This window comes from Xenia sp. Carnegie-2017, unplaced genomic scaffold, assembly GCF_021976095.1.
Source record: "Xenia sp. Carnegie-2017 unplaced genomic scaffold, XeniaSp_v1 HiC_scaffold_22, whole genome shotgun sequence".
Taxonomy (NCBI): Eukaryota; Metazoa; Cnidaria; class Anthozoa; order Malacalcyonacea; family Xeniidae; genus Xenia; species Xenia sp. Carnegie-2017.
In genome coordinates this window covers 13,292,708-13,307,022 of record NW_025813485.1, presented here as the reverse complement: position 1 = coordinate 13,307,022, position 14,315 = coordinate 13,292,708, and the positions used below count along the sequence as shown (strand labels likewise).

Below are 14,315 nucleotides of genomic sequence, written 5' to 3'. Positions count from 1 at the left end.
CATGAAAGATCAATTAATTAAAAAAAAAAACGCCCTCAGCTCTCTTTTGTAGCAAGAATATAAATCATTTGATGCATAACGATGTACTGTACACGGGGTGGAAAAAAAGTTGACCTTTACAAATTGAAGTATTGCTATAATTTTAATGCCTCTCATCATTACACTAAAAGCCCATGATGCGTAAAATATTGTCAGCCACGTGAATATATGATATATGTATATCTTTAGTTTGACCACGCATTTTTCTCATTTCTAAATCAGTAGCGGCAGAACATTGATAATTGGGGGGGGGGCTATATTCATATATTCGTACGTTATAATCCGTAAAGTAAAACACAATTGATTTCAATAGAAACCACTAAAGCAAAACATGCATGTATGAATAATAGCCCCCCCCCAATTAACAATGTTCCGCCGCCCTTGGTTTTTTCATACACCTTACTTACATATACTTTTTATATTTTTTACTAAAATTTTTCTTTAGCATTGAGCACTTTAACTAACATAAGACGATATTTTAGCGTGAGAAATGTTTACTATTTACAGATTGATGTAACCATGTGAGCGGTCAAAATACATTTGGAAGCATTAACATATTTCAATCATGCAGCTTAAAAGAACCAGCGTTTAGAAAGTAAAAAAGGAAAGAAAAATTTCATTTAGTTAATATTTAGATTCTACGTATAGCTATAGGGATCTTCAAACAGAGCAAGAAACATGCCCTTTAGATCTTGTATTTTTTATTGCTTTTCCCAATTTTGAAACACACCAACATTCACTTTCGTCTTTAGAACACTGTTCAGGTAAAAAATAACCCGACTTTGTGTCACATCGTGGAACAAACGAAAAGAAGAAAGGTTCACCATGTATTAACAATGTCGGTATACTTTTCAACATGGAAAAACAATTTGGCTCTGTGAAAAAGAGGGAAACATTAACACATCAAAGAATAAATTCTAGCATTAGCAATAGTCCACATCCTAACCATAGTTCAGACTGTGGGTTTATGACAATAAACATCATTTAAATAATGGTCAATAAAAGAAATGCACAAATACATTGTATACACATATGAAATGTACAAAATACACAAATATCGCGTAGACACTTTATTTAATTGTAAGGAACGGTACACGAAGATCCATTCAAGATATATTACTTTGTTACTTTGATAACATAACAACAGAACTACAATGTAAACGCTTTGAACATTAAACTGGAAATTTTGTTGACGTTTCGGTTTTATGAGAAGAACAATCACAAACAGGGATCATAAGAAAATGTACATGAAATTTAATCATAATAGGAAGAAATAGCATTAGACAAACTGTCAAAAAATATTTCTCCATAGACAGTATTCGTGCGATCTCGTCAGAGTTTGCAACGTTTTGGTCAGCGTTTGGTCATTCACTTTACGCTGGATCGATAGCAGTTTCAAATATGCCATGTTTTGTTTATTCGAGGACTAGCAATTTTCCTGAGCATTTTCATTGCTTTCATGGCTCTCCCTCGAACCCACTCCCCTTCAATTTCCATTCCCCATCATTTTTAGGAGAAAGAAGTGTTTCACCTAACCGTAACAAAAACGGGAAAAACCAAATTCTTATGGCGGGAAGATGTCCACACGTGAATGAAATGGTATAGTTTAGTATGTGTTACGACCTCCTACGGTTAGAGTAACGGTTTCATATTTTTTCGTATCAACATCGTGTATACGACTTCCCAGGTTAATAACGACTTACCACAGAGAGGTAAACCATCTTTATCGATTTGAACGTGAGCAATTTTCTTTCCACTTGTTTTATCAACGCACCAACAGCTACCAACTGAGGCCCAGCATTGTCTTTTTTTGTAATTACCCTCGTGATCACATTGTGGTGTATATGCACCAATCAAAATGGGATCTTTCTTTAATGCCGACAATTTTTTTTCACATTCTCGTTCTATATAAAAAACATTTTGTAATGAAACATTACAAGTAGCAATAATTCCTACAATTGAAATAACAAGCAAATCTGGATCCATGTTTTTTGTGTGTGTGTGTGTGGCTAGGGGTGGGGGTGCTCTAGTTTGGTGGCTACTTATTGCCTGACCATGTCATGAGACACTACAATCAGGAGTGCACACATCTTCTACCCCACCCACAAATTCTTCCCTGATAATAAAAGTAACATCATCTTAATGCCAAGGTATGTGAAAATGTACTACTAAGAGCATTTCTTATACCATACATGACCAACTAAACAGTTAAGTTGCATAAAGGGACATATGAGCCTCACACATTTTTGACTACAGAGGGCGAGCCATCGGAATACACAGGTTTTTTACACCATGTTACATTGTAGTTTCATTGGAGGGTTTTGTAGGTAGATAGATCTTAAAAAGGTTGATTAAAAAGCATTTCTTTAAACTGTTGGTTTACTTTATAATAGTTAAAGAGATATTCAAATGATGAAAGTTTTCTGATGAAAATTAGTGCCTATGCGTTGATATATTAAACAATTATATGCAAGAACAATTAGTAATATAAAATGGTAGAAAATTTCTCCTTATTACTAATGGTGAAGACCTTTTTACTTGTTGTTTTATTAAATGATATGTGAAAGTGATATGGGGGTGGGGTGGGGAACTATCGTAGTTGCATAGGTTAGAAATCAATGTAATTGAAAGTAACAAAAACAAGTAAAGCCAAATTTACAAAACAAATTCTCTTGTATCCAACTGCATTTCACAGGAAAATCTCTTATATGTAGAAGACATACTTTCAAGTGAAGCTTGCATCTATGGATAATAGTCCATCATAAATTATACATAATATGTATATCCACCATGTATAACAAGCATATCCATCATGTGTAACAAGCATATCCACCCAATATAACATGTATATCTGCCATATATAACATGTATATGCACCATATACAACAATCCATCAGTAATAAGAAAATTAAGTTCTGATGTAGGTTAGCAATAGCAATAAAACAAGTAAAACCAGATATTTCAAACAACATATTTGCTGATGTACTAAGTATTATTGTATTTTGAAGAGAAAATTTATGGCATGCAGTAGAGATTGTTTGCAATGTACTCAATGAAGGCTGCTCCCCTTAATAACACCTATTTTAATATACTGATATGCCATACCTGTGTGATGACTTTGCTTTGCTTCTAGAAAACTTGAACATTCCATAAGCTAAATTGAACAAGGAATGGAAAAGCAATGAATACAGAATACTCAATACATTAGGTACAAAAAATGATAAATGACATTATAATATGCAAAATTTACAACAAAACAAATATGAGCTATATTATAAACAAGAAATGTGTACCAGAAAGGTCGCCAAAAACGAAGAAAATAATACATATTCACGTTGGTCCATTTTCTTTGTAGTTCTTCTTCAGTTCCTGTGCATCGCCCCAGTCCACTTTTGCCTGTTTCGTACGCCTTATTGATTATTTATACGACACAATAAACAACTTGTATCATTACTTAGTAGTCACGTATTTTAAACACGGACGCGTTATCCTTTTATCCAGTGTATTATCCATATCAGAGGTAGTCACGCACATGAAAACATTGCAATTGCATTGAACGTTTATTTGAGAAAACTTTCTCGCTTGGCTCTCTGCTTGGTTTCAAGCCTTTCGTAATTCCAGCAAAAGGCGTCCTAATTCTTGCTTTTTCAGTTGGACGAGGTTTAGTTTGAGAATTTTTTGTTGTTTTCGGAACAATAGTTGGCAATGGATTTAAATATCGAATATCGAATCATCTGGCGTAGATTCCCCAGGCAAGAGTTCTCAAAAGAACTAGGGCCTTTAGTCGTACTTCTTGATTCAGAAACTTGACTTAGAACAGCAGTAAACTCACTTTTCCTAGTGGCTTTATTGCAATGGTTTCATGTTCGTGACTACTAAGTAACGTAATAATGCAAGTATTTAACAAATAGATAACATTTAACCGTTGTCTATACATTTATAGATACACGGGTACGACTTCATTTTTGATAAAAACGCAAAAAGTGGCCACCAGCCGCCCGGGCGAGTCATTATTAGAAATGCACGACACATACGGCTTGCCCTACGGGCTCGGTATGTACAAAACAATTTCGTCCGAAATTTCCACGTGAAGACCTTGAGCTTGGTTAATAGGGGCTTATAAGCTATTATTCACTTACGTATTATTATGTAATTACTATGGTGATGATCATTAAGTATAATTATCATTAAATCATCTAATCTACTTTGAGTGGTGTAACATTATTCAACACAATTCAACAATTCGATATTTATTTCCATTGGCATTTTCACAATCTTTCCCATGGATTACATGATGGCTTAAAAAGTGTCACTTTCAAAAGGCATTTTAACTACTTAAAAACTATGTCATTTACACATGTTCCACAATAGTTTTGACTTATCAACGAAAAAATAGGAAGTTGACACTTTACACGATTACGTGTAAGAATTTTTTTGTCCACTGTAGTGACAAATTTTCACCCATAATCAAGTAATTTTCAGCCAGCAAATTTTACACATTTTTTCATTCGGCAAACAAACAAGAACAGCGTGTTATGAAAAATAAATGCCCAATATACTGCAAGGCACCTGCTACAAAACAGCGTCATGATGTGGATATGTAACGTATATAAAGTGTATTTATACATTCTGTCTTGAGGGAATTTGTTTTCTTCTTCTATGATTGCTCATGCTTTGATGCATTTTTCATGCATAAGTCGTAATACACATGGCAGTTATCGAAGATATTTTCAAGAAACAATGTATAAGCATTTTAAGTGTTGGTGCTCCAAAAGAGTTATCATTCCTTACAGCTAGTTTCAGCTTGTTGTTCACAATGACAAGTATCCCAGGAAATATTCTCATCATCTTAGCTGTTTTTTTCGATCCAAACAGAAATCTTCGTAGCCCGTTCAATTGGTTGGTCCTAAATTTAGCGACAGCAGACCTGATTGTCGGTATGGTCACCGATCCTATTATGGTGTACTTACACATAAAAGAAGGTGTAGAAAGAAGGCTAGAGCAACGCGACCTATATGCTATTCATATGAGTTATTTCATCTCATGTACTGCTTCCGTGCTGAGCATTTCCACTTTGGCGGTAGAGAGGTACCTTGCGATGAAAAGACCACATGTATATCGTAGCAATGTCACGAACAGACGAATAGTGATTACGGTTGTTGGAATATGGCTTTTTTCACTGAGCTTACCAAATATCTACTTTAAAGTTGGCTTTACCTCATATTCGTTTATATTTGCCAACACGTGTGTAGTTGTTACCGTGATATTAACGTCTGTAACGTACATCTCTATGTTGAACCTGTTCAAAGAAAGAACCCAGAACACGATTACAGACATAGAACTCGTTCGTTCTACAAACTTTCAAACGGTTACTGTGCGTCCCACGTCAACAATTAGCTCGAGTGCCCGTGAAAGAGAAATCAAAGTGACCAAGATGTTTTCTATAATTCTTCTTGCCATGTTATGCTGCTATGGTCCGTCAACTATATGCACGTACTTGTTGAATGTCTGCAAATCCTGCAGCTGCACGACTCTACACTGGCTTCGCGACTTTCATTTCATTTTCATTCTGATGAACTCCTCTGTTAATTTCTGGATTTATGCTCTGCAGTCTCAAAAATTTCGTAGTGCTTTTATTAAAATCATAAAGAGAAACCGTTGATTGTTCACATGCAGGCAGCAGTATCGGAAGTCCAAGATAGGAAAAGGGACAATCCATTGCTCTGTTAAAAGAATCGTACCTTGCCTCGTACAATGCACTTGTTTAAACATACACATGCAAAGCTAAGAGGCCTCTTTTGCCTCAAGAATTGAACTAGAAATTCCCAAATAGCAGAAATGAAGTTTCAGTCATATGTCTTGTTCTTCTATGGATATGATGTATTAATATATAAGCATCTGCACAATGTATGTATAATATAAATGTTATGTAGACAGAGAAAAAAATGTATGACAAATTTGAGTATGATTTTACATTGTAAAAGAACCCACCTAAATGCAATGGGACAGTAAAAACTGATCTCAACTGCACAGTTAAGAATGAATTAAGTAGTTAAAATGAGTTAAGTCGTCATTATTTACCGTCAATAATTTGCAATTGCATGGATATGACCATGAATAGGCGCATTAGGCGAGGGGAAGAGAGGCAGTTTCGCCCCCACACAACCAAAAACTGTAGGGCAAACAAGGCCAGTCGGGACAAAAACTGTGTAGAATATTTATCACTGAATAGGGTTTGCAAAACCTATACAGATCAGTGGCTACATAAAAATCAACAATGGCTGCCAAATCAGATATATTTCACGAAGGTACATTCCTGCAAGGTTTATGCATGGAAATGTGCCCAATGCGTGAGCTGAATTTGCGAAAAAAGCAGAACAGGCTACATCCTTTTGAAAAGACAGTCGAAAACAGTAGTCCTAAGAACAAATTAAATGAAGCGATGAATATTGCTGTAAAAGAGTTCACAAGGCCTGCAGCTGGTAAGGAACTCAATCCAAAAGATATTCGTCCGGCACCTGTCTTGTTAAAAACGATCAATTACCTTTTGACTGTTATTATGAAGAAACCTTCCGCACTGTATTATAAATGTGAATTCATCTCGGACAGAATACGGTCGATTAGGCAAGATTTGACCGCTCAAAACTTACAGAATTCGGAAGCCATTAAAATCCTAGAGAAAGCTACAAGATATTACTTGATTATGGCAGTTCGCCTGAGTCAGGAGCCTCTCGAAAGATATGATCCTGTTTTACATAACACTCAGCTTAGAGAATGCTTAAAGAAGCTGTTACGTTTATATTATATTCAGAATACACCTTGTAAAAATTGGACTACTTTTTTGGCATGTGACATGATTCTCAACTTATGTACCGGATCATATTATTTATTTCATGAGTATCATAAAACAGAAGTTCATGCAACGAAGCACAATGGTATGAACCTGGCATTTGATATGATTAAGATGCATGCCATTGGTAATTTTGTTGGAATATTTCGGATAGCCAACACATTACCTTTCTTGGAAAGTTGTGCATTTTTTAACAGTATTGAAAGACTACGGTCTCAAGGACTACGGGTGATGAACACTGCTTTTAGTAGCAAAAACCTGCGATTTCCATTACAGTTGTTGATGGAGATTTTCTGTTTTGATTCTATTGAAGCTACTGCTGAATTTTGTACATGTCACAATATCTTGACTCAAGATGGAAATGTATTCTTCAAGAGGGCAATTTATGGAGCCAAGCCAACATAAAGTATACACATGCCGTAAACTTATTGGATCAAAAACAACACAAAGTGATGTTGACTTAATGATTGATGAGTAATTGTAGTGATAGACAAAAAACAAAAATGGAATAACAGCTGATGATTATTTCTTAGTTATATTAGTTTGCATGTGAAAAAAAACTTGCATCTTATATGAGGAGAGTTAGAAAACAAAAATTATCGTGACATTATGTTTATACCTAGGTTTCATTCAATTAAATTGTTCAATGCATTAAGTTAAGACGTCCAAGCAATTCTCCATCTTGCGGCATTTCAATATTACTTTAGAAACAATGAAGACAAAAATTTTCGTGACATTACATTTATACCTAGGTTTGGCTCATTGAATTGTTCAATGCATTAATTTAAGACATTCAAGCAATTCTACATCTTGTGGCTTTTCAATATTACTTTAGAAACAATTCATCCATTTTTCTCATAACCAAATCAGTCAATGTAATTGTGCTGGTTGTCGAAACATGGCCAATGTAAACTGGTGGGAATAATAAGTAACTAACTTTAACAAAAATTTCTTCCCAAGTAATGTTTATATTTAAATGCTTTTATTCTTCAGTAGTTATCACTGTCTAATTTGAAAATATGAACTTTAATAGCAACAGCCAATAATGGCTACGTGTTTTAACTGTAGTGGCACTTATCAAAATACCCAACAAAGTCAATTCATGACAAACCTTTATTAGAGATTCCAATAAATATTTCTCATTTCATTCAACCACCAATCACAACTTGCAAGTTTCATAGTCAGTGACGTCAATGAAGTCACTGATCTTGAAAAGACATTCTTCATCCAAAAGTTCGAGATAATATTGTAATGCCAAAACCACTACAATGAAAAGGACCACACAGAATACAAACGTACTAAAATTGCCTTTATTATCAGTCATTTAAATGGTCCATTTAACTAGCAAATTTACAGGCAAGAACCTCAAATGCAAATTACCATAAACAATGCCGTGACCATGAGGACTGTGGGCACGCATGACAAAATAGAAAAATAGGTAGGATAGCGTACATGTAGTGAATTGGTCTACGAAAACGTAGGAAATTGTTTAGTTTTTTAACACATTGAAGTGGTCACCGAACATCAATTTATTTTTCGTTATGTTACGATGTCGTACATTAGTCTTGCGAAAGTTTCTGTACGTTAAGTGAACAGGGTAATGCCTAGCTTGCGAAAAAGCTATTATATAGTGATATGACAACTTTTTAACATTTCCCATATCCCGTAAAAAATTCAGCACACAAATCACATTTTTTACAAGAGCTAACTTACATGTACATAATTTTTACAATGGCGAATTGACTCAAAATGCAAATTAGCATTTTAACAATTTCGTAATCTTGTTAGATGTATTTCGTAATCTTGTTAGATGCACACCGACACTTACTATAACTGATACAAAATCTTAATTACAGCAAGAGCGAAAGTAATTATAAAAATACCTGAGGTGACAACCGACCCGTAGGAGAAGATGGGAATGCAGGAATTACGTTCGGGAAAGGGATTTGAACCATTGGTTCATTCGGAACCGTCGGTTCACCCGAAACCGTTTGTTCACTGGGTGTGTCGCGGGATAATAATGGTCATCCTGAGAGCTCCCAGAGCATTCCGAGTCATCAGTATCATATTCAAAGTGCAGTGGTGAGGGGTCTATACGGTCTTGTCGTGCATCTGTATGGTGGTGGTCTGTTGGCGTTTGATGCTCAACGTCCTCCTACATATGTGCATTGTGGGATTGCTTCACATCACAAAAAGTCAGTATTGTTAACTGTCAGTTTGTGAACGCTCATGGTCAATTCGCTATTGTGTATAGCGCTCGTTCGCCCAGTACACTTGTACCTCATTGCAAGATCAGGTCAAAAAATTCATAAATCAACTTTGCGCTAATGGCGCGGTGCAACTGGCAGTAAACAAAATAAATTTTTCCTCGAATTTGTCATAATTAGATCACAAAGATCTCAAAGAACTCAGGCAGCAAGAAATTCTAGACAGTCCATAACATTTGCACCAACACATACAAATAGCGCAAACAAAAACATTCAAATATACTTTAAAGTTGCAAGTCTCCTCTCGATGTCAATGTGAAAGTATACGAACTTCGGAGTTTTATGAAAAAGAATAAGTAATAAAGAACTTACTGTAACTTTATGAGCAGCTATTTCGTTGTAAACGTCCCACCATTGTTGTATAAATTGCTCGGAAGATGTAACTGATATAATACCATAATCATGAACAACTTTTCCCGTCTCCAGGTTGATTGAATATTGCCAAGGCTTTTTACGACCGATGAAATGAACTATTTTCACATTACTACCAAACCTTTAGGTAGTAAAAAAGAAAATACAGTTGTTTATTGAAAGTAGTGATCGTCTCTACAAATAGAATGAAAGACAGATAATAGGACAAGAAAACATTTTAGTTGAACTTTTGGGGTGAAGTTTGGCGCATGAAAAGTATTATGCATGAAACGGGCCAAACTTTTGATTCCAATTTGAGTCCAAAGATTACTCTGAAGATGACTACCGCTAAGGTTGTCGAAACGTCAGTTAACAACAACAAAAACAGTCCTTCTCGGGACTATACCTACCTGGACGATCTACATTTACAAACATGTAACGATACTCCCGGGTTCAAACCATTTACTTTATCGAGCAACATCATTAAATCAAAACTGTTCGAAGTACGAGCTTGTCCTAATTAGCTAATGTTTTAGTTCGTAAACTGTTTGGCATCAAACCTTCTAACTAACCCTAAACGCTAAAATACGGGCAAAAATTTGAGGCATAAAACAACTCCATGTAATATGATGCTTTTATGTGATTGCAGATAAACTTAACCCCGTTTCTACACTCAGTGGCGGTGTCACAGTGATATGAATATCCCCGTGTTTTGGGTATCCCCGTACTTAAATCACTAGGGTTTTGGGCACCCCCACCAAATATGGCGGCCGTGTTTTAAGTATCTCTACCCGACCACCCAACGTTTACAAATCACTAGTGATATAGGTTTCCATATTCTTGTTCCATTACTACGCTGATTTCAGGGGTTTCTCGACAATGGATTTTCACTGACTTAGCAGGAACAACAATGTTGTATTTTCAGAGGCGTAAAAAAGTCTGAACAATACTGACTAATGAATGTTTTATGCAGTGCGGTGTTTGAAATTAAATGAGATATGATCTTCGCACTTTGCTGGACAATTTAAGCAATCGTCTCAGGACCTGAAAAAATCAGGTGACTCAACGGGATGTGAGTTACCAAAACGCCGAGAATAATCCCGTTGAGTCACCTGATTTTTTCAGGTCCTGAGACGATTGCTTAAATTGTCCAGCAAAGTGCGAAGATCATATCTCATTTAATTAATACTGACTAATATTATAAGTAAAATTAATTATAGATATGCTTCTATATGCTATTTTCAGTTAACCATAATAAATAATCAAGTTGTAATGTTTACCCTGTGGATCGGCTTCTAAACTTTTAATATAAGCTATGCTTGGATGAATTAACACAAGAGAGTTAACACAGTTAAATTACAATTCTATTGAATAATATACGCGTTTAAATTACTTCGCTATATTGCCCGTAGACAATCGAAATGTGAAAATTACATTAACAAAATCATTTCAATGAAAGTTTCTTTGAAGCAATTCATATGTAATTTCAAAAAAGATGGCATACGAAATACTAGTTATGCCAAAAAATTTAGCAAGTAACAGTTGTCTGTCAAATTACATTTTGATAATTCTATCAGACTATCACCTCTATATATCTCCGCTTAAGAAATATCGATTTTCGGTTAAAGCTGCTGCGTAAGCTCTAATATTCTCGGCGTTTTGGCATCCCCACGGGGCAAAAAACCCTAGTGATTTAAGTACGAGATACCCAAAACACGGGGATACCCAAAACACGGGGATACTCATATCACTGTGACAGAGGATATGGGAAAAGTGAAAATGAATTACTGCAGCACATTTTGGTATGTATTTACATTTCTAAGCACCTTAGAGGCATATCCATTGGTGAAGTTATATTCAAAACCAATAATGTTTTTCTGAAAATACTTTGAATTTGAAATTAAGGAGCTATAATTATTTTGACGAACGTCTATCCGCTATTAAGAGTGGGTGGGTCATCTTCATACGTTCATGATATGCAGTGTGAAGTTTCTTTGAAATCTATTGTTATCAAAGGATTGTAATATGATGATGAGAATATGAGCAAAATTATCAATCTTCTTACGCCCATGCCCAAATATGCAGTAAAATGCTATTAGTAGAAAACTTGCTTGCAAATGTCTGACTCCTTCTAGTACTTTTGGTATCATTCTTCATCTACAGTCATCCCATATGATCATCCTACATCTAGGATCATCATACTTCTTTGTTCGCTTTATTTCTAGAATCATCCTACAACTTGGATTATCCTACATCTAGGATCATCCTACTTCTTCAGTCACCTTTTAATTCTAGAATCATCCCAAAACTTGGATTATCTTACATCTAGGATCATCCTACCTACTTCAGTTGGGTGAGGTTTAGTTTAAAAGGTTTTGTGGCTTTCGGAACAATAGTTGGCAATCGATTTAAATATCGAATATCGAATCATCTAGCGTAAATTCCCCGGGCAAGAGTTCTCAAAAGAACTAGGGCCTTCAATCGTACTTCTTAATTCAGAAACGTGACTTAGAACAGCAGTAAACTCACTTTTCCTAGTGGCTTTATTGCAATGTTTTCATGTTCGTGACTACTAAGTAACGTAATAATGCAAGTTGTTTATTTAACAAATAGATAACATTTAACCGTTGTCTATACAGTTATAGATACACGGGTATGACGTCATTTTTGATAAAAACGCAAAAAGTGGCCACCAGCCGCCGAGGCGAGTCATTATTAGAAATGCACGACACATACGGCTTGCCCTACGGGCTCGGTATGTACAAAACAATTTTCGTCCGATATTTCCACGTGAAGACCTTGAGCTTGGTTAATAGGGGCTTATAAGCTATTATTCACTGTACGTATTATTATGAAATTACCATGGTGATAATGATCATTCATTATAATTATCATTAAATCATCTTATTTACTTTGAGTGGTGTAACATTATTCAACACAATTCAACAATTCGATATTTATTTCCATTGGCATTTTCACAATCTTTCCCATGGATTACATGATGGCTTAAAAAGTGTCACTTTCAAAAGGCATTTTAACTGCTTAAAAACTATGTCATTTACACATGTTCCAAAATCATCAACTAGTTTTGACTTATCAATGAAAAAATAGGAAGTTGATACTTTACACGATCACGTGTAAAAATTTTTTGTCCCCTGTAGTGACAAATTTTCACCCATAATCAAGTAATTTTCAGCCAGCAAATTTTACACATTTTTCCATTCGGCAAACAAACAAGAACAGCGTGTTATGAAAAATAAATGCCCAATATACTGCAATGCACCTGCTACAAAACAGTTGCCACAATTTGGACATGTAACGTATATAAAGTGTACTTATACATTCTGTCTTGAGGGAATTTGTTTTCTTTTTCTATGATTGCTCATGCTTTGATGCCTTTTTCATGCATAAGTCGTAATACACATGGCAGTTATCGAAGATATTTTCAAGAAACAATGTACAAGCATTTTAATTGTTGGTGCTCCAAAAGAGTTATCATTCCTTACAGCTAGTTTTAGCTTGTTGTTCACAATGACAAGTATCCCAGGAAATATTCTCATCATCTTAGCTGTTTTTTTCGATCCAAACAGAAATCTTCGTAGCCCGTTCAATTGGTTGGTCCTAAATTTAGCGACAGCAGACCTGATTGTCGGTATGGTCACCGATCCTTTTATGGTGTACTTACACATAAAAGAAGGTGTAGAAAGAAGGCTAGAGCAACGCGACCTATATGCTATTCATATGAGTTATTTCATCTCATGTACTGCTTCCGTGCTGAGCATTTCCACTTTGGCGGTAGAGAGGTACCTTGCGATGAAAAGACCACATGTATATCGTAGCAATGTCACGAACAGACGAATAGTGATTACGGTTGTTGGAATATGGCTTTTTTCACTGAGCTTACCAAATATCTACTTTAAAGTTGGCTTTACCTCATATTCGTTTATATTTGCCAACACGTGTGTAGTTGTTACCGTGATATTAACGTCTGTAACGTACATCTCTATGTTGAACCTGTTGAAAGAAAGAACCCAGAACACGATTACAGACATAGAGCTGGTTCGTTCTACAAATTTTCAAACGGTTACTGTGCGTCCCACGTCAACAATTAGCTCGAGTGCCCGTGCAAGAGAAATCAAAGTGACCAAGATGTTTTCTATAATTCTTCTTGCCATGTTATGCTGCTATGGTCCGTCAACTATATGCACGTACTTGTTGAATGTCTGCAAATCCTGCAGCTGCACGACTCTACACTGGCTTCGCGACTTTCATTCCATTTTCATTCTGATGAACTCCTCTGTTAATTTCTGGATTTATGCTCTGCAGTCTCAAAAATTTCGTAGTGCTTTTATTAAGATCATAAAGAGAAACCGTTGATTGTTCACATCCAGGCAGCAGTATCGGAAGTCCAAGATAGGAAAAGGGACAATCCATTGCTCTGTTAAAAGAATCGTACCTTGCCTCGTACAATGCACTTGTTTAAACATACACATGCAAAGCTAAGAGGCCTCTTTTGCCTCAAGAATTGAACTAGAAATTCCCAAATAGCAGAAATGAAGTTTCAGTCATATGTCTTGTTCTTCTATGGATATGACGTATTAATATATAAGCATCTGCACAATGTATGTATAATATAAATGTTATGTAGACAGAGAAAAAAATGTATGACAAATTTGAGTATGATTTTACATTGTAAAAGAACCCACTTAAATGCAATGGGACAGTAAAAACTGATCTCAACTGCACAGTTAAGAATGAATTAAGTAGTTAAAATGAGTTAAGTCGTCATTATTTACCGTCAATAATTT

The 14,315-nt window shown here is 35.5% G+C and overlaps 5 protein-coding genes across 6 annotated transcripts in view; 3 read left to right on the top strand and 2 right to left on the bottom strand.

The window, feature by feature from the left end:
• Positions 1-123: 123 nt before the first annotated feature.
• On the bottom strand, positions 124-8,269 carry LOC124446245 (equistatin-like). 2 transcript variants are annotated; one of them, XM_046997078.1, is made up of 6 exons: positions 5,537-5,625; positions 5,257-5,338; positions 3,333-3,448; positions 3,145-3,193; positions 1,743-1,943; positions 124-914 (listed from the first exon to the last, which is right to left on the bottom strand). In XM_046997078.1, the coding sequence occupies exons 3-6, from the start codon at positions 3,381-3,383 to the stop codon at positions 700-702; spliced, it is 516 nt and encodes a 171-aa protein (XP_046853034.1). In that variant the 5' UTR covers positions 3,384-3,448; positions 5,257-5,338; positions 5,537-5,625; the 3' UTR covers positions 124-699. The 2 variants fall into 2 exon arrangements, with proteins under 2 accessions (XP_046853034.1, XP_046853035.1); XM_046997079.1 differs by lacking the exons at positions 5,257-5,338; positions 5,537-5,625 and adding an exon at positions 8,001-8,269 and having other exon boundaries at positions 3,333-3,435.
• Positions 4,638-6,001, top strand: LOC124446242 (adenosine receptor A1-like). The gene has a single exon (XM_046997074.1). It carries the CDS (start codon positions 4,748-4,750, stop codon positions 5,699-5,701), a length of 954 nt encoding a protein of 317 aa, XP_046853030.1. The 5' UTR covers positions 4,638-4,747; the 3' UTR covers positions 5,702-6,001.
• LOC124446240 (SAC3 domain-containing protein 1-like) lies at positions 6,289-7,544 on the top strand. Its single transcript, XM_046997073.1, has one exon. It carries the CDS (start codon positions 6,317-6,319, stop codon positions 7,292-7,294), a length of 978 nt encoding a protein of 325 aa, XP_046853029.1. The 5' UTR covers positions 6,289-6,316; the 3' UTR covers positions 7,295-7,544.
• A 486-nt stretch (positions 8,270-8,755) lies between the features above and the next one.
• The window catches only part of LOC124446237 (glycogenin-1-like), a 17,125-nt gene continuing 11,565 nt past the window's right edge, over positions 8,756-14,315 (bottom strand). The window contains exons 6-7 of the mRNA XM_046997069.1: positions 9,469-9,649; positions 8,756-9,044 (exon numbers count right to left, since the gene is read on the bottom strand). Coding sequence (XP_046853025.1) covers positions 8,817-9,044; positions 9,469-9,649 — 409 coding nt within the window. The 3' untranslated portion in view covers positions 8,756-8,816. The remainder of the gene's footprint in view (positions 9,045-9,468; positions 9,650-14,315) is intronic.
• On the top strand, positions 12,819-14,179 carry LOC124446243 (adenosine receptor A1-like). The gene has a single exon (XM_046997075.1). The coding sequence runs from the start codon at positions 12,931-12,933 to the stop codon at positions 13,882-13,884; it is 954 nt and encodes a 317-aa protein (XP_046853031.1). The 5' UTR covers positions 12,819-12,930; the 3' UTR covers positions 13,885-14,179.

Coding starts and splice junctions, on each gene's coding strand:
- LOC124446245 (XM_046997079.1), bottom strand. CDS start 3,383: ATGGACCAACGTGAATATGTATTATTTTCTTCGTTTTTGGCGACCTTT. Junction 1,944..3,144: donor AAAGCAAAGTCATCACACAG/GTATGGCATATC, acceptor TTTTTTATATAG/AACGAGAATGTGAAAAAAAA. Junction 915..1,742: donor AGATGGTTTACCTCTCTGTG/GTAAGTCGTTAT, acceptor TCTTTTTCACAG/AGCCAAATTGTTTTTCCATG.
- LOC124446242 (XM_046997074.1), top strand. CDS start 4,748: ATGGCAGTTATCGAAGATATTTTCAAGAAACAATGTATAAGCATTTTA.
- LOC124446240 (XM_046997073.1), top strand. CDS start 6,317: ATGGCTGCCAAATCAGATATATTTCACGAAGGTACATTCCTGCAAGGT.
- LOC124446243 (XM_046997075.1), top strand. CDS start 12,931: ATGGCAGTTATCGAAGATATTTTCAAGAAACAATGTACAAGCATTTTA.